The sequence below is a fragment of the Limanda limanda genome, chromosome 19, assembly GCF_963576545.1.
Source record: "Limanda limanda chromosome 19, fLimLim1.1, whole genome shotgun sequence".
Taxonomy (NCBI): domain Eukaryota; kingdom Metazoa; phylum Chordata; class Actinopteri; order Pleuronectiformes; family Pleuronectidae; genus Limanda; species Limanda limanda.
This window is the reverse complement of record NC_083654.1, coordinates 13,157,324-13,177,242: the sequence shown is the minus strand read 5'-3', so window position 1 is coordinate 13,177,242 and position 19,919 is coordinate 13,157,324. Positions and strand designations below refer to the sequence as shown.

The 19,919-nt window shown below is 41.0% G+C and overlaps 1 protein-coding gene across 1 annotated transcript; it reads right to left on the bottom strand.

Annotated features, from left to right (window-relative positions):
• Nucleotides 1-2,220: 2,220 nt before the first annotated feature.
• On the bottom strand, nt 2,221-16,734 carry pip4p2 (phosphatidylinositol-4,5-bisphosphate 4-phosphatase 2). Its single transcript, XM_061092844.1, has 7 exons — nt 16,532-16,734; nt 10,976-11,124; nt 9,678-9,784; nt 9,404-9,527; nt 7,899-7,951; nt 4,463-4,553; nt 2,221-3,702 (listed from the first exon to the last, which is right to left on the bottom strand). The coding sequence occupies exons 1-7, from the start codon at nt 16,635-16,637 to the stop codon at nt 3,559-3,561; spliced, it is 774 nt and encodes a 257-aa protein (XP_060948827.1). The 5' UTR covers nt 16,638-16,734; the 3' UTR covers nt 2,221-3,558.
• Nucleotides 16,735-19,919: the final 3,185 nt, after the last annotated feature.

Here is a 19,919-nt window from a genome sequence, read left to right as displayed (position 1 = left end):
TGTGTGTGTGTGTGTGTGTGTGTGTCTGTGTGTGTGTCATAGATGACCTTTTGGGGACAAACTTTAGACTAAAGACCAGTTAATTGGGGACGGCTTGAAAAGGTTGATTTTTGTGTAAGGGCAAGTCTCCAGGAAATGAATGCAGGTCTATGTGATGTTCCCAAAAGTGACCTGTGATGACAAGCGTGTGTGTGTGTGTGTCCCCATAATGTATTTTAAGGTTACTGTGTAGATAATTAGTAGTTAATGATTCAGTTAGGAAAGTAAGTCTCCAGGAAATGAATGTAAGGCAAAGTAATATCCTCTAAAGTCATGGAGACGTGTGTGTGTGTGTGTGAGAGAGAGAGAGAGAGAGAGAGAGAGAGAGAGAGAGAGAGAGAGAGAGAGAGAGAGAGAGAGAGAGAGAGAGAGAGAGACAGAGACAGAGAGACAGAGAGAGAGAGAGAGAGAGAGAGAGAGAGAGAGAGAGAGAGAGAGAGAGAGAGAGATGATATATAATTGTTCTGTTGTAGCAGTTCATTAAACCAATATTCTGTGTTTAATGTGTCAAATTGAGATTAAAAAAAATCTGTTGGTCCTAAATAAAGACGATATATTGTTGTGTATGTCGTGTTCATATCTTGCTCAGGCTTTAAGGGTCCCTGTTTTCTTGGTTTCTCATTCTATTTAAAAAATTGAGTTTGGCTAACAGCTGAGATGTATTGTGCATCTTCCTGTGTCAGAAATAGAGACTTCTAATCAAATAGTGACCAAATCTAATTGGTTCATTTGCAGACTCAACACGACTATTTAATTTGAATTTAAAGTGTTAATTTGTGGCTTCAAGCTGGTGAAAGGCTCATTATCTGACTCGGTGCTCTCTCAGCTGCTAAAACTGAGACACATTCACATCCAGGGTGTTTGCAGCTCAAGTTACTGCAAACGCTGCCACCTTGAGAACAAAGAAGAGAACTGCAGATATAGGAAAATACACTGCTCAGAATTATCCTGACCTTCCTGTTGGATAGAGACGAAAAGTATTTAGGATAAATGATCTTTAATGTTGTGTTTTTATACACAAGCTGGGGGTTAGGGTTAATGACTGCAAATCAATCATATCAACCCCAAAAATCGTATTTAAGCCTCAAAAAGCTTAAATTCAAATCAAAATGTGTCACAACTGAAACAAGAACCATGTGGATTCGGTTCAAACAGACTTGATTGACAGCATATTTTAACAACCCCACAACTTTCATCACTTTAAATCCAAGAAATTGCAAAACTTGGGAAGGGTGACGACCGAGACCTGCAGATTCCTCTCTGTGTCCCTACAGCGTGCTTTGTCATTTCCAATTTTTCTCTTCCATCATTTACTGTCTGCAAATATAGGTATGAAAATAGGTCACCAAAAATAAATAAAAGGAAGGAAAATATTGCTGTGACTGGTGCAGTGAAGAACGTCACATCCTCTTTTATCGAACTGAGCCTCATCTATTTCAAACCAGTAAGAAGAGCGCAAGAAAGTACAGAAATAGAAAGTGTCAAAGATAACTGCATCTGTTGTTTTGCACAAATCTAGGCTACATTTTCATTCGGGACCTCTTTTTGGAACTAAATAATTGATTAAGAATATATACACTTTAAGGGCCTTTTAATTAGTAAGTCTGTAATAATCAAATTAAAATAAAACTAATTTTAAGATGAGACTTAAAGAACAGGGATGGTTCTTTTTAAGAAATTACTCTTTAGTATTTGAAATCGTGACTCATGTAACAGTTTGAGGGTTAGGTTTATAAAACTCATCCAAAACTGATAAGATATTGATTATGTTTTGCTCTACATGAGAAAAACGAGATGAATGAGCAGACTTCCATCATGTAAGACACTGAAATAAAGTGTGTTAAGATTGTGTGGACTGATCTGATCTTTCATTATATTACAGAGGATATATGAATATAAATATTTATGTGCTTCTTAATTAGATTTTATTTTATTTAATGACAATTAATGTAAATTAAAACAATAATTTATTCATGACACGGGATCTGCATCATTTAGCAAATGATACACAGAGAAGCCGGAGTGAAGACGTCAGCAGAAGCAAGAGGGGAAGACTACACTCAGGATCCATTATTAATGTGTGAGCACTAAGCAGCGTTTCAATGTTGAAGCTGCAGCAAAACAAATCAGTCCAAAACAAATAACATCCAACCAAGAAACAGACCAATACAAGCATTTTTTTCATTTTATTGATAAATTATCATTTTTAAAAAGACCCACAAGCCACCGTATCCTTCCGCCTGGCACTACACTTTTTAAAGTCCTGAATTTGATCTATGTACAAAGAGTATTTGTTATATTATTTTCTGCTTCATCATCATCATCATCATCATCATCATCATCATCATCATCATCATCACATTCAAAACAAGGTTAGAAGTTGGAGCTGTGCCCACTGGTAAAAGGTCAAGAGACAGGGTGCTGATTTCAATGTACAGCGATGCTAGCTATAGCACTAGAGTTCACTGGAGGTCGGAGAGACGCATATAAGCTGCGAGGAGGAAGAGGAGGAGGAAGAGGAGAAGGAAGAGGAGGGTTTACATTCTAACGCAGAAAGAGCAAAGACGGGAACATTGTACGCGTCAGCTACCGCACTGAAACGGAAGAAATACACACACTCTGTAACTGAAAAACAAAATCAACATGCAAGTTTGACTCTCACAGTTTTTTACCAGTGAGAAGGCAACGATACTCGCAGTGAAGGATGCAGCGACGGAGGCCGAAAGCAACTCAAGTAGGAGGGTTATTGCTGTAGTGAGGTTCAAAGCTGCGTGGCACAAACAAATAAACAAGCTCGTGTTGATCTGATGCTCTTCTCCACTAACACTGGGCAGCAAAGTTGGCACGCATGGATATTTAAGGGCGATTTCTTTTTAAAAGTCGATCATTTCGAGAGTTAAAATCATGTAGCAATACCATGTCAGCGTACACAGGCAAGGTAAATGTTTACGAGACACTAGGAGTATGCAGCTTACTGTAGCTGGAGTTTTAACTATCAGCAAAACAACACATACAATTGCATATAATCTTAGTGCAATGGGCAAACTGTTCTCATTTTGGTCTGGTCAGAAACAAAAGAAATCAAGAGGGTACCGTCAGTTCAGCAGGCTGCTGAGCAACTGACTAAAAACACTCCAGAAAGACCAAATCCTGCCAGTTCATTTTGCTTTCAACAACAAAATGGAACAGTTTTTATCTTGATTCTGTATTTTTGGAGGATTCTGCAAAACCAGGGCAGGATTTGAGTCTGTGTGGAGCAGGAGGAGGTCGATCGACGTACCAAAGGTTTGTTCAGCGAGTTAAAAACATTCCAAGACTCAAATGCAACGGGATACATCTCCCAACACACACACACACACCCACACACACATACACACACACACACTACCACTTCTTCGACGCGCTCTGCAGACGTTCCACTCCACTGAACATGACCGCTTTCAGATCTGAACCTAAATACTGGGGTTTGTTCCTCCGGCCGTGCAGGGCCGTGCTGAGCCGTGCTGAGCCGTGCCCATCCTAGGCGAAGCTGTTCTCCGGGTAGCTCACTTTGATTGCTCCCCAGTAGCAGGCTCGTATCAGACAGATGAGGCCCAGCAAGTAGGCGAATGCCCAGGACACGTAGGTGGCGTTGTAACGACTGGCAAAGTCCCGAGTACCCACCTGGAGAAGAGGATGAAGGTTTTATTTCTTCAGCAAATGAAGTAATGTCAGTCTACACAGGCAAGGTCAATGTTAACATTTACAAATCGAAAAAAAATTGGATGAACTGATTTCCCAAAAAGTTTGTGGAGGGTGGGCCTGACCGAGGAAGAGCACAGTACATTTTGAAGCAGATTCAGATAAATGGGCAGATCAAGGATTTTTGCTTTGACTTGATCCTTCTACAAAACAGAAAGAAACTATGAAGTCAAAGACTTCTTATATTTGATGGAAGATTCAGAAGTAAGCGAGTGAATCGATAAAACAATAGCATACTGAAACAAGCTCATTAAATCTAGTTAAAATATGAGAGAGAATAATCCCTTGAGATTATTATGGAGTAATTATGTTTCTAATATGATTATAACACATTGTGAAAGTCTGGTAAACTGTGGACACTGAACAATATGTGGTTGCTGGTGCAAAGTAGAGTTACTGTTTACTGAACGATTCAGTGGATTAATGGGCCAAAGCATAATTGTGTATTTATGTAATATCATGAGAACAGAAGTACAAAAACATTACACGACTTCTGCTACTTTTATCCATCCATCTACAATTGTGTATATTTTCTGAACTGTTAATAATAACAGGTTTTTCAGCTCAGCTAAGCTGTTTCTTTGTTTAGCCCTGCAGCTCTATGCTGGTGCTCAGTCCATATCTCAACCACTGTGCTGAGAAAATACATACAATTACACAGAGAGGATAAAGCCATACTCACTGTTAAACCCACGCCAATGAAAATGCAGATCATTCCTATGGTTATGTAAGCACAGCAGCGCCTCCTAGGGAGCGCACTACCAACAGAGGATCTGCAGGTAGAGAAAGAAAAGAAGAAACAGGGTCAGTATGTGAAGAGAGGAGGAAACATGCTAGATATCATTTCACTTTTATGAGGATATAATAAGAATCACTTGAAATGAACCCTAATATGATTTTAAAACAACTTAATAATCCAAACGCTGCGTTGTTGAAATGTTCTGTTTGTTAGGATTATTGAAACCGTTTGTAGTGAAGAAGAAACGATTTCTTAAACACGTCTGACTCCCTCTTCCTCCCAGTGATCTCACTCCACATCACCCGACGATATTACGCACGAAGGCACCGCAGGCTGGTCACATGAGCAGCTCCATACAGTCTCCATCGCGAACACATGCACTGGCGGCACTTTCTTTTTCTTTCAACATTACTTTATTCCCCCCCCCCCCTCCCCACCCATGTGCTCTCACATGCCTCTCATGTGATGGGACTCAGAGCGCTCTTCAGGAATGGCCGGTATTCCGATGGTTTAGGGGCGCCGGGTCACCTGACCATCTTACCTCTCTCTCCAACTTCCACCTTTTGCCACTTTGTTCGGCTCACTGTTTGAAAACAGTAACAACTTCAATCTTTTACAATCCCAGGTTTTAGCAACTGAAGATCATTACTATTTTCATTAAACAACCAGTCCACTTGGGGGGGGTTCCTTTGCAAAGCAGCTACCAAACCAGAGGTATCAGTTCTTTATGAGCATAAATTATCCTCTCATGACACCTCAACCACCATTGTTTTTGACTTGTATTGTACAGGAGAGACAGTTTAAATGGAGTTAAAGGCACCGATAAAGAATAAAGCAAGAAGCAGAGGGTGAGTAAAAGACATGGAGACTGATGCTGACACGATATAAACGATAAAAGATTCTGCACAGGAAGATATATAGTGAGAAAATATCATGAGTTCCTAGTTCATTATTAGGTTCAGGGTAGAATGTGACTCGGGGAAATTGTCTGTCAGAACCTGACCGAGCTCGAGAGGAAACTAACAAAGCTCCATAGACATTTTCGTTTTTTGTGATCATTGATCAAACCTGACCTGAGCCTGATAACAAAAATATGACCTTTGGTATGTTTTTGTGAAGTTCAGAAGAGGAAACAAGGTTCTTTGTTTGCTATGTAAAGTGCAACACCACTTTATATTGGGTGTCCAATAAATTCATGACAGCTGGGAACATTTCCTGCATGTGCATGGAATCGATAACAAATACTGTGACAGGAGTTGAAGATAGGGGGACATCAGTAGAGACAAAGACAAGGGTGGAGATATAAATATACTGTCAACATACAAAATGAAATGAACAGAATTACATAGATGTAGAGATGAGAAGAGACAATGACAACGTATTTTGGCTGCAGTTCGTTACTGTGATCCCTGTTTACCCTGCGTACTGTACATTTTGCAACACCCACCCACCCACTGCTCAACCTTGTGACCCCAACACCACCACATTACTATGAAATGAACTTAGGCCAAGCTTTAAAGGTCCCATCGTATGCCCATTTCACCACAGCTGATATGGTTCCTTGGGGTCTTAATGAAATGTCTGTAAAAAAATTTGGTCAAAATACCACAAGGATAATTTAAAACAGCACTCTTTTTACCCTGTCTAAACAGCCCTCCTCAGATTGACCTGTTTTGAGTCCCCCGCCCCCCCCCCCCGCCCCCCCTCACCGCCCCGCCCCCCTGTCACTCACACACAGACACATCCACTTTCACGTCTTAAATCCCCCCTTAGCATATATAAGGTTGTTAAAATCATTTTAAGTCACTGTCCTAAACATATATTTCTGTATCCATTTATTTAAATACATGCATTTGATGTGTGTATACAGTATATAATTGTATGTGTATATTTATTCATACAGGGCTTATATTCTGAGCGCACAGACAGACAGACAGACAGACAGACAGACAGACAGACAGACACACGCTGAGGAGGGAGCTGTGGAAGGTAAATCACCCCGACCGCAGGCTCTGTTTCCTCCGCCTCTCACCCAGCTCCCTGGCTGGTTAGCTCCCCAGCTAAGCCCCAGCCCCCCTCCGGGGGGGGGGGGGGGGGGGGGGGTATGGCGAGAAGTGACGTAGGAGAGGCCTATAATCCCATAGGACGCACTCTAGCGCATAGTTTCTGACATAGAGGAAACACAACAAATCGCGGGAGTTGTTTTTTTTCCAGAGTTTTTGGGACGGTAGACATGCCAGATACCCAAATTAACGTGTAGAAGCACTACAAAAGTGGCATTTTCATACGATGGGACCTTTAATTCCCGTCACACTTAGAGATTAGCCCTCATACCCTCCCCTTTCCTTCCAAGAGCTAGAAATATCCAGACCTCTAAACCCCAACGTCTGACTGCAGTGAGTTTATCCATAAAGTAAGCAGTGGAATAAAAATTCAAACTGAGTTATACAAAACTGTTTTAAAGCAATCTGGTTCCTCTAACATATAACATAATTGGTGGTAATTAACTGCCCCAAACAAGATTAAGATCAAATGTTGAAGATTAACCCCCCCCCTGCAATCCCCACTGAAAGTCTACTGCCCAAACTCAACGGACAAGATGCTAAACAAACAAACAAGTTCTTTCTGAAATAACAGTGACTGTGTTTTTCTAGTTTTATGACTCACAACACTCAGCCTGTAATTCAGGGTTTAACCAATCAAACCAGGGATTCTGCATGTTTAAACCCTTCTACTGCAAATCCCTTTAGTTTACATCAGAACTCACTTCATCCATACTTACTGAATTTAAGAAAGTTTTTATATATTATTGACTTTTCTGCACCATATGAAAATAGTGTACAGTGAACATTTGATTTGATTTGCCTCTGAGGATTAATAAAGTAATCTATCTATCTATCTATCTATCTAAGTATTTGTTTAAAATTGAATTATAACATAGTAAAAGGCAACTAAAATGATGAACTTCAACAAGTTTCAAGAGTCTGTTAAATCATTTTCAGGTCACACAGAAATAAACGGAAACCACAAACAAAAATGGGCCAAAAGTCTAAAAGTGTACTGCATAGAATTTGAAAATGTTCAGAAGTAAAAATAAATATATATACATACATGCATTATTTGAGGTTTATGAGCTTTGACTTGCGAACACATCTTCTGTGATCATTAAATTCCTCCACTAGCTTAAATTATAAACTCATTTTTATAACATATTTAGTTATATTTAATAAAGAATATCCCCAATTAGAATAAGACAAGAGAAAATAAGTGCAGATAAAATTGTCTCATCACAACAATCGAGTAATGTGTAAAAGTATGTAATGATGTTTCACTGCGGCCCCTGTGTGACGTGTGTTGAACGGAGGATTGATGGACTCACATTTTTTTGCAGTGGGGACACTTGGCGAGTGTGTTAAACCGAAGCTCCATCCACTGTGAGGAGACAAAGAAGATACACACTGTTCAGACGCAGCATTAAAGAACACACAAGAACACACATGAGCACACATGAACACACTGCTGTCATACTCTGCTTTAAGAACAATCAAAGGAGTTTGATACTGGGATCAATGTGATTATCTTAGGATGGTTTGGAACTTGAAATGTGTTTATTATTCCTGTATTAGAAAAAAATTATCGAGGGAAAACTCTATGACTACATGTCAATCAATTGTGTAAAGTTAGTTGTGGTTGTTCCATTTACAGCTCTGTAGGTAAAAAAGAAGTGTTACAAAAATGTTCATCCCATCAAAGATAAGCAGGATAAGACAATATTGACACATGTTAAATATGTTACATTTCACATCTGGCTTCAGGGAAGGAAAGATATCTTAAAAGAGACATATTTTGCTCATACTCAGGTTCATATGTATCATTTGTTTTTTTTACTTCAGAAGGTTTACATGCTCTAATGTTCAGACATAACTTTCTGCTTATTACATGATTATGATGCAGAGATATCTGATGGGTTGTTAAAGAGCTTCATGAGCTGCCTTTACCACTTGTAAATATATTAAATAGACCTATATAACAAACCAGAGGAAAGAAACACTGAAAACACACAATGTCTCCTTTTAAATAACCTCTTCTAAATTTAAGACAGTTTTATGCATTCAAATATCAAACTGTCTGTTCAGAGCCAGATGTGTAAAAGGTCACGTCACCACTAGTTTAAATTAGGCCACAGATTGCGTTGGAGCAGTGTTAGGCTGTTTGTTAATACGATCCCCGGTATGAGCAGCTCTCTCAACCTGTTGGTGTGCCGGGGGGGAGCCATCGCTGGGCAGAACAGACATTGGCTGGGATGACCTGGCGTCCTCACTGCCCTACAGACGCCGACAGGCCACAGTTTGCACACGTTAAGAGGTTCGATACCACCGACTCGGACATGTGAGTCAATGTCATCATCCTCTCCTACGTTCTGCGTTTCCCTTTTTTCATCATTATGCAAGATGTTTAGTAACAGTCTGAGTATCCTCGGCACGGGGGGGGCAGGATGATCTCTTGTGACATGACATGACAACGCTGCACTAAAGTCGTACGTTAGACCTTTTATGAGCCAGACATAAGTTAAGGGAACATGAAGAAACTGGATGACAGCCTCTTGCAGTCACAACATTCTGCCAGACAGAGTGTAAAACATCATTTCAACAGATAAAAAATTGCTTTACAGATTAAAAGCTTGTACTTGTGCTTGAGACTGATTTAAATAAGCTTTTCTCGGATACCAGCTCTTTAAATATACAGTAAAATCTAATGACGTTCCATCAAGCAACATGTTAATATGATTATTCATCTGCACGTACCGACAACAGCACAGCAAAAAAAATCCGGCCTGATCAACTCAGTGAGTCGTTAAATTGCCGTCTCGGCAGTTTTACGTACCAGGAAGGTGTTGCCACAGTGACCGCAGACCACCCTCATCCCCTGAGGCTGGATGGGCAGCGCCGGCTGAGCGGGCTGCTCCTCTGGGATGACCATCACCGGGCTCAGGTTTATAATGCGTCTGCTGTCGGATTCAACACAAGCCAGGGCAGGGTTATAAAAGTTTCTGATGTCCTAAAACTATAGAAATGGATTGATTTGCATCATAGATGTTGACCATGTTTCTACTATGGGAATGCGAGGTAAGAGGAGGAATGTTTCTGCTGTGACCTACCAGTTTGGCCGAGGACATCCTATCCTCCTGGACGTGTCTTTACAGATGAGCAGGCAGTTGCAGGGACACCTAACATACTTCTTCCCTGTGGGGGGGTTCTTGATGGGCTGGAAGAAAACAAACAGTATAAAACTCAGCTCCCTGGAAACCAAAAGCATGATACAAAAAGCCAGGGAAGAGAAGTTGATTTAAAATACTTAAGAGGTACCACAGCTTTGACCCATCAGCTTTCAGACCTGCACTGAACCCTAAATAATCTCTTGAAATTATCCAGAGAGATATGTTTTTCCTGCCAGGCCCCTAATAAAACTCCAGAGAATGTCCAAATGAGCCTATGTGAGAATCATATCCAAAAGATTCACAGACCACACAGACTAACACTTGACACACTAAACTGAAAAATACAAACAAAAAGAATACAAATATGTCAGGATGAAAAAAAGGTGTCATACACATAAAATATGGCGAAGAAGATGTCAATTTAGGACGACGAGATTCAAGAGCTTTTGGTGGAATTTAAACATCAAGTCCTGCCTCCTACATGTTTTACTGAGGCCCCACACATCAGCTGAACACTCCAGAGATGTTCCTATCGTTGTGAACACATCTGAAACGAACAATCTCCTGCTGCGTTCTCCACATAAGAAAGTTAAACTCTGGAAGATGACCAGACCCAATTTCTAGACATTTTCTGGAGCTCATGTCGAAAATGGCTTAGGTCACACTAAGTACTACTGAAGACCAGACCCTGTCCACTGTGCACTGCTTTAGTCAAGACTGGTATTATGTGATCTTATGTGGCTTCGCTGATGCATTAGCATCACAAATATCAGACTGTGGAAACAGTAGCACCAGCAGGTTGTGATCACAGCCATTCATTCTCCCTGCTCTAATAGCTCTTTGACATAACTGTGTTACTGAGTCATAGATGACTCATTCAGGCCATTTGGAGAATTCATCACAGGACGGGCAGAGAGGTGTGGCAGATATGACAGATGTGTGTACCAACATCTAATGGTCGACATTGCAAAGGTGAGAAACAGTCAAGCAAGAGGTCTACAAGGGAAACGCTTACTCTTGTTTTTACTGACAAATCAGGTTGTATCACACAAATTGATGCTGCACAATAAATCAGAAGTTAACACACACGTATACCAGGTCAGGAGAGGAAAGGGACGACAGGCAGCTCAAATTAAGCAGATGACAAAGTGTCTGTACTCAACCGACTGCTTCAACTCCATGATATCGACACTCGTCCTCACATTAACTTCGTAAAGCTGTCAGCGGCCTCCACTTACCGAAGCCTCATTGCAGACCGTGCACTTGACCACGTGCTGATGCAGCTTCCCGTCCAGGTTGATAAGCGACTCGCACACGCGGCAGTTGATGACAGGCACCCCGCCGGCGTCTGGGCTGGCGATGGCTGTGTAGGGAGGAGGTAGTTCGGCTTTGAGAGGAGGGCAAAGCAGACAACACACAGCCAGGTGTTAATCTCATGCGTCTGGAAAAAAACATCACGAACTAAGAGCTGCAGGTTTTGTATCATGTGATAGAAAACAGTAGCTCTGATAGAAAACAAGTCATTGTTAGGTTTTGTAGAGAAACAGGCTCAGGGACTCAAGATGCAGCTTTTGTCGTCCAAAAACTGACGACAACATATCATGCAACTTTCTTTTCCATCATAAACACACCGTGACTCATTCAAACTTAATTTCTGATCTTTTAGTTCAATAAATTAAAAACAGAAAACAGGATATACATGAATACATGCTCATACAGCTATGAAATAATTCATCCATTACAGCCTCATAGATTGATCCGTTGTTGGCCAATAATCACGGCCGATATGAGCCTTTCACAGACATCGTATCAGCTTTTATGATTTTCCAGTATACGACTTTTATTTAACAGAGTAAACAATTTATCTTAATATTTTACATTTTAGAAAATATGTTCATTTTCTTAATTCAAATCCTCGTCTATGTTCTCTTTTTCTTGACAGTTATTTACAATAAAGTTAATATTTACACTGATATACAAAAACTAATTTACATTTCTTTGAAAACTACATCTTAGGAATCTGTGCCAATTTTTTTGAATATATATTTATCACTCGATATCATTGCCCAAATATTTATTTTTTCATCCATATCTGTTGGGCTCTCTATACAATATTTGGACCACTCACATTTTACAGACACTACACACATTTGGCTTATGTTGAGAGCAGATTTGAAATAAACTACACAATCATCATAAGGATAACACAAACAGAAATGTAAGATCAACTTTCTCATTCTGGTCCTACGAGCCAAAACAAAGTCTAAGAACTAAGAATTACACGACTTTCAGTTCTTAGCAGTAACATATTTTTGAATCAAAGCCACAAACTGTTTGACACAAATGTTATTTAATGACTCACTTATTTACTCTTACAACCAACTATATCCTGGCCTGAAAGCATTGACAGCATCTTACAATCCTGACTTGTGTGTGGACATTGCACAGCGACCGCAGGGCTCTTTCCTCATCCCTGGTTCTTTCAGCTTAACTCCTGCTCTCACTGTATGTGAACCCATGACAGTCTGTGTACAGCTCGGATTGCTCAACATGTGACTCCTCTCTGCTTGTCAGGGGCAATGCTTCCCTCTGAATGTTTTAAAGAGAAACAATGAACCCTTTTAGATTCCAAAGTGATAATAAATGCACCCGCTGCCTAACTGTGTATAAATATGCTATAATCTAATATTTGAGGTTCATTTGTTTTTTTATTGATTTGTTCAGTTGACTGATCAGCTGGATGTTCTGCTAAGTTAAAACATCTCAGCTAATGAGTCTAATAAAACTACCGACCATATTCGTTAAGAAGCTTTGAAAAGCCAGGACCAATGATTTGTGTCTAATGGTCCAAACACAAGTGCAATCAACTCGATCAAATGTCCGACCTTCACCGACTTGAAGATTTTCTCTTCATGTCTGAAAGAACCACTGTGAACCAACCACAGTAGCCACTGGAGTGAACTCTGTACTGTTTAATCCCACAGTAACCTGCTGTAATTGGTCTACATTCCATGTGTTCTAATCAACTTAATACAAGGACTTTCCCCAGTCACTAACTTTACTACAGTATCAAAGCATATTTCCCATTGTGAGGATATAAAAACAAAAAGAGCCACGCTGACAGTTTCTCCATTCCTAGTAAAACTAACACAGTTTATAGATTAACTATTAAAATCGTCTAATCACAATCTGCCATAACAGATACGGGGGAATTTTTTATTAAAATTCAAATATTTTCATTTGAAACAGAGAAAACACACTCATGTTTAAGAAGCTGACACCAGAAACACTTGCACACATTAGGCTGAAGGACTTGTTGTCAAAACATGGAAACTTCAGAGTAAAACTAACCAGGCACTAAGTAGAGAACATTCCTCTGCTAAGGCCCAACAGTCCCTTTACGAAATCACATTTAAAATAACTGGATCTGAAATTAATTGATATCAGTCCCTGATTTTTGTCATCAAGATCCGTGAATTATTCTCTGAGAAATCAACAAAAGGTGCCCTGACTCACAAGGTTAGAGAAAGTGAAAACAAATCCTGAATCTGCCCCCTAATCCGGAGCCACACCAACACTTATTGGTCTCTTCCTGCCCTGCCCCTCGACAAAATCTCAATGAAATCAGTTGAATAGTTTTTGTGTAATCCAGCAGCTAACAAAGACTAACGCAGGTGAAAACATGACCTCCTAGGTTGAGGCAACTAGCCATCAAAAATGTCCAGTAATTGTAGAAAATAGTTTTTATATACATATATAGAAACTACTACTTCAAATAACCAAACGTGACTGATTTACAAAGAAAACCATATGAAATGTGTGTGACTGCAGGTTTCTAACTATATTCATCATATTATCTAAGAAAAAGATTTACTGCATTTACTGATAAAATACCATTAAAAAAAATATATTGACGTCCATTCTCATCTGATGCTTCATACTTGAAGACAGACTGTGGAATATTCCCCAACAGGCCAAACAAATAAACCAGAGCCCAACAAAGATTTGACACTTGTATACCGAACAGGCGACACATGGTGCAGCTTCAAAACCCAGATGAGTCATCCTCTTCTACATTATGTTAGTCCAGAACTTAAAAGACTATCAGATCTCTTCTAAAACTTTGAAATCTTATATATTAGTATGATATAAAGTTCAGATCCACACGTCCTCAGCACTTCTCTCTATCTGTGTTATCAGGCACCACCAGTGTTTTTTTACAACTGGAGTCGTCCTGATGCTCGTCTGAAACAGAATATGGCAGCTAGAGGTTTTCACCAGCTGTCCTTGGAGCCGGCGGTAAGACGAGAAGACGCTTTACTACGACCACCACTATACAGCCGCTTGAGCCATGTGTGTTTCTGCTTCGTGTGGCCGTGACATGAATAATGTATGTATGTGAGAACGGAAATGTCTCAGTCAGATGCCGTGGACATTTTCATGTTGGAGTTTTTTCCTGGCAGCAGGAAAATGTTCTAGAAAATTAACAGAGAGCAGGTGGACGTGTTGATGACGTTTCTAACACGCGACACATGTAAAAAATATATATATATCTCAGGATAAAGACATCATGGAAGATGTCAAATTCCAAATACATTGCGATTCCAGAGCTTTTGGTGATAAGGGCTGAAGCCGGTGTCGATGTGCTCTAAACAAAAGCATGTGATTTCCACAGCGGATTTCGAACGTCATGTCCTGCCGACCCCTGTTCCACCAAGACACCGCCCCTCACCTGTAGTTAAGGACATTTTCCTGTTGTCGTGAACACGTCTCAATAGGACATTCTCCTGCTACGTTCTTCATATGTGAAAGGTAAACTCCAGGAAATATCTAGACCCGATTGTCAGGAGACTATCAGGAGTGTACGACTGAAAATGGCTTCGGCTTGTGATGTGTTTTTAAGAGTTTTAAAATATCACCAGACTTATTCTTTACCTGCGAGGTCTCCTGTCACTGCAGCACATCAAGAGGGACATTTTACAGACTATTGACTGGCACCTTGAAGAGCCTCTGTTTTTCTATTTTGAATTTAAAATGTGTTATCGTGTTATGATTGGATTGAGCCTCGAAAGGGCTTCTGTTGAAAACAATTAAGCAAGAATGGCGACAAAATCCGAGCTTAGTGCCTTGACTCAGCAAACGCCACTGGCCCCTAACCAGCACAGCACTGTGCACACTGGAGGAAAACACAGCAGAGCGTGAATCACAGCCTGTTACTGCTGAATAAAGTCTGACTGTAGAGAAAAAGTCATCAGGTAGAAGGATCTGAATCTAAAGGAATCAAACACAGCAAAGTTTGTAGTGCAACTTCACAAAAAGCTGCTTTGATTCCATTTTAATCAAAGCTTGTATTCACTAGAAGCATCTTATCATCATGGTTATCGTGTTTTAGGAAAACATCTCTGTTTAGGCAACGTCAGCTCAAATTAATCCATTTTACTAATTGACAGGTTTGTCGAACCAAAGAAACTCGAATTAGCTTCAATCCAGACAGTGGAGACAGAAACTAGGCCATGAAACATTCTGGCATCAGTTCAAGCTTCTTCTTTCTTTTAAACGTGTGTATTGTTTTACAGCCTAAAAGAGGCTTTATCAGTTTGCAGGTCATTAGAGTCCAGATTTATCCGGCGGCGACGTATAAATTCTGTGAGATTAAACAAAATGTTGATTTTTCTGCATTTTGTTTGCTCGGCATGAACTGTTTGTCCTGAAACGCTCTGTAAGGACTATTACACGGTCACTGAATCCATTCACACGCGTGCAGCAGGACAATCTGAGAGAGGAAATGTTTACATGGGCCATGAACAGGTGGAGAGAGAAATGTCCTCGGGAGTGTGGAAGCCATCCTTGTGTTAGTTTTAATTCTAAAAGAAGAAATCCGCTAAAACAAGACATCAAATCCTCTGACATGAGAGTCAGAGGTGGATGTTTTTGTACAAACTGGGAACTTTTCTCAACCGAAGCCTCCAGTAAAAACAAACAGCATGTGAGAGCATGTATGTCTCCGGATAAAAAATAAATAAATGCAGAATTTGATGAGAATAAATTCAGAGCAAAGGTCGTTCCTGCATGGCTGCAGCTTCCAGACCTCCTGGTTCGGGGGGGATTTATGATCATGATTAAGATTTATGACACTGTAACCTACATTCAGCTGTTTACTAAGTGGACACTGGGAGTTTACACCCAGTTCTTCAGAATACTCAAGAGGCCTTTAGGAGCAAATGTGTTGCTTACAGTCCTGTAGTCGTGCGGATCAGCACATTGACAGCTTCCATTGAACAAAAAGCATTTCACTCATGTCGTGCAATTGATTCAGCCCCAAAAACAAAGGGCACATCTGGATGTTTTAGATTTGCAGCTGGGACAAAAGCCTGCTCGCCCCAGCCTCTTCCTGCAGTGGGTCAATTCTCCTCCCGTCACTCAACAACCCACCAAAATAAAACCCAGACATGCACAGAGGCCCTGCAGCTCCACATCACGACTGCTGTGATCTATATTTGTGATATATCTGGGGAAGCATTGCAGGCTCCGGCGGGTCGTGATGGAGGCAGCTCTGCAGTAGAAAAGCTGAGTTATTATTGTAGGCCTCCTCCTCCTCCACTCCTCTCTAACCCACTGCTCCACTTCTCACAGGGGGGGGAAGCTCCACCTTTTTCTCCGGCTGCAGACAGACTCCTCCGCCGATGCCCCTCGCCTTGCGCTGCAGCTGCAGTTTAATTTTACGCACGAACCCGACACGCCGCAGATATGATTCAGCATGCAGGCGGCGGCCGGGGGACCTGTCGTGTGTTTACCTCGGGGGCTCGCGTCCTGCAGGTAGGGGGGCGCAGTGGGGGTCACGTTCCCGGAGTTGGGGCCCGACAGCAGCGGGGAGCGCTCGTCCATGCCGTCGGAGGCCATGTCGATCGGCCGGGTGGAGGTGGGAACTCCGAGTCTTTGCTCCCAGCGCGGAGGAGCAACCAGCGGCGGATGGTCGGTGGTTGCCCAGTTGCTCCGGTCCGGCAGCCCCGGTGACGGCACGCTGGAGAGGGGAGGAGCTCCGCGGCGCGCACCCGCCCCCTCGCTGACATGGCTCCGCCCCTCGCTCACATGGCCCCGGGCCCGGGCGGGGCTCTGGAGCTGAACACTGCGCATCAGCACACTGTGGTGGAATGTGGTTTAAAAATATAGACATGTATTAATATTTGATCTGGATTTTATTGTATATTGCAGCTTGTACTTGTACACATAACAAAACAACCAACCCCTGGAGGTCAGTCAAAGATAGATAGATAGATAGATAGATAGATAGATAGATAGATAGATAGATAGATAGATAGATAGATAGATAGATAGATAGATAGATAGATAGATAGATAGATAGATAGATAGATAGATAGATAGATAGATAGATAGATAGATAGATAGATAGATAGATAGATACTTTATTAATCCCGAGGGAAATTTAGAACATCCAGTAGCTTATACAGTTAACACTTAAACACCACACCACATACGGAGAATATATATACAGATACAGGAATGGAATGCAATGATGTGATTGTGTCAGTGTCCAGTAGGGAAGTGTTCTTGTGCTGCTGGAGTGGAAAGTACAATAAAAAAATATATATCTATATATAAAACAACAAAAATATATACATATATAAATATATAAGAATATGTAGTGATAAAGTCCGTGCATGGGGTAAAGCCAGTAAAGGGATGGACGATGGGTTGGTATATAGTCATGAGATGAGAGGAGAAGAGTAGAGAGTAGAGATGGGGGGTGCTGAGAGAAAACACAAATATAAACCTCACATCAAATACACATGATTTCTGTGTTAGTTCAAATAGACAGCAACATTTTATATAAAAAAAACCATGAATTTGTGAGAGTTAAAGTAAGAAGAGATCTGTTTCTGTGATATTTTTGACCCAATGTTATCCAAGATCAGATCAGCACCACAGTAGTTACCAGTGAAATGTAACCAGCTTAAAAGAATGACAGAACCTCAGCTACTTGTGTGAAAGTTTGTCAACTGATTTGTTTAGTCCACTTTCTTTTCCTTGCACTTACAGCTCCTTGCCAGTAGGTGGTGATGCAGCCCCTCCAGTACCCCTACTTCCAGCTTCATTGGGCCCCTGGGCACAGACCTGTTAAAGGCCACCCACAGCTTCATTAGGAGCAAGACGACAAAGAATTAAAGAGTCGTTTGTGTCCCTGTATCATCTTTAGCGTCTCTTTGGGGTCATTTGACTGACGTTCCGCTGGTTCTGGCTCAGGGGCCACGACCACTGGGAGCCTGAGGCGTGTGCTTCACTTATCCTTCTCTTATATTACTTGGATTATTTAGATATTTGAATTTCAGCCCACACATTATTATTAACTGTATGAAATGTGCTGCTCAAACGTTGATGTTAGTGGTTCTCTGTGGTAAAAAGCAGTAATGCCTAGTCTTTGCCACTAGGTGTCACTGTAGGAACACTGAAATCCAGACCAGAGAGGGGCCTAATCATTTGGAAAGTAATTTATTATCCACATAAAGACACACAGAGAGGATTGTATTCTGTGCACTGCAGAAAACTGAATTTCTAATGAAACAATCTGAATTGAATACTCGTGTTAAACCTCATTATTTTGAGTATCTTGTTAGATGAGGGTCTATTAATAATCAGCTTCCAAATATGGTGACATTATGAATACAATAAAATAAAGTTGTGTTTTTCTTAATTTTGGGCCGTTTCACCCAACCATGCTGTTTTACCGTAAAGCCACAAGTAGACGCGCAAAAAAAAACAGCGGGGGCGGCTGGCTTCCCAGATGACGGCTCACTTTACTGCGGTAGCAGAGAGAAGCGTTAGTTTATGAGGATGAGTGTGTTTGGAGAATAAGCTCTCTAATTGAATGTAAAGTTATTTCACTCGCCAACACATTTGACTTAACTACGTTACACAGATTATTTTTCTGCAGAAACAGATTTACTGTGATCAACTGAAACGTGAGTATTTATAGTAGTACTATATTCAGTTTTTTACATCGTTAATCTTACCCACCACCTATTTCCTAAACTGAAATGATTATAATCTGATGAACTTTGAAGTAATAAACTTATTTTTACCATGTAAAAGTCTGTTAAGGAGTTAACATGGCACATGTATGACTTTCTGTATCTGTTTATTTGTGTTGACTGTCCAACATGAGACAACTGGAGCCAACCAGAGTCATCACTTCAACACTGACTCCAGGTACAGACATGTTTTCATAACTTACAAACATTCAAAGTAAAGTATTGCACATAATACATCATGTCTTAAATAATATAGAGATGCGATGTGTCTTTTGGGCATTTCTCTTGATTCCATCCCATCAGGAGTCTTAGTGGTCCGAATGGCTGATCTGGATCCACCACAGATTTACACAAGCTTGAATCCAGGTCCATCCTTCAGCAGGATCAAAGTTCTTCATCAGGGCTTTAACGAAATTCTCTTCATCAAGACTGTGGATAGACACCAGGTTGGCTCCCTCTTTCACACAATAGAGCCCTCAATCTGCCCAGGTCATCGCTGTGGCCACGTACTTGTAGCAGCGGTTGTTGAAGCTGAACCAGAACATGGGACAGTTTCCACACTGCAGCTTGACCTCAGGTTCACCTGAAGGAGACACAGCACCCAGGGTGTTGGCGTCTCTCTCTCTCTCACAGGAGCAGGACGAGGGGTTGGAGATGATCTGCACTGTTGGATGAGACTGAGAGTTTGAAGGAGACAGGTGGGCAGGCTGCGTTCTTTTATACTCTTCAGAGAGGGTGTCTGCACTGTTGATGTGATGTTATTGGTCAAATGCACTTGGCAAACACTTTGTTTTATACACAGCTGCCCGATAAAAGTGTTTTCTCTGGAAACGAGGCAAAAAAAACAACAACAGCTCACCTGGATGTCACATACGTTTTCGCATGATTTTCAGTTAAACCTTTTGACCTCCTTAAAACTTAGAAATCCATCTTCTATCTATTCCACTACAGATTTTGCTGTTCCGTATAGTTCTAAACCACACACACACACACTCTTTGTTCATGCCAGCTGGAATCAGCTCCAGTGAGACAGAAGCAGCTCTTGACACATCCCAAAATATCCTGTTTTACAGAAACTTTTAAAACTCTTTAGATCTTATTTAGTATTCAACATTGAAACAGTCTCCTCCTTATT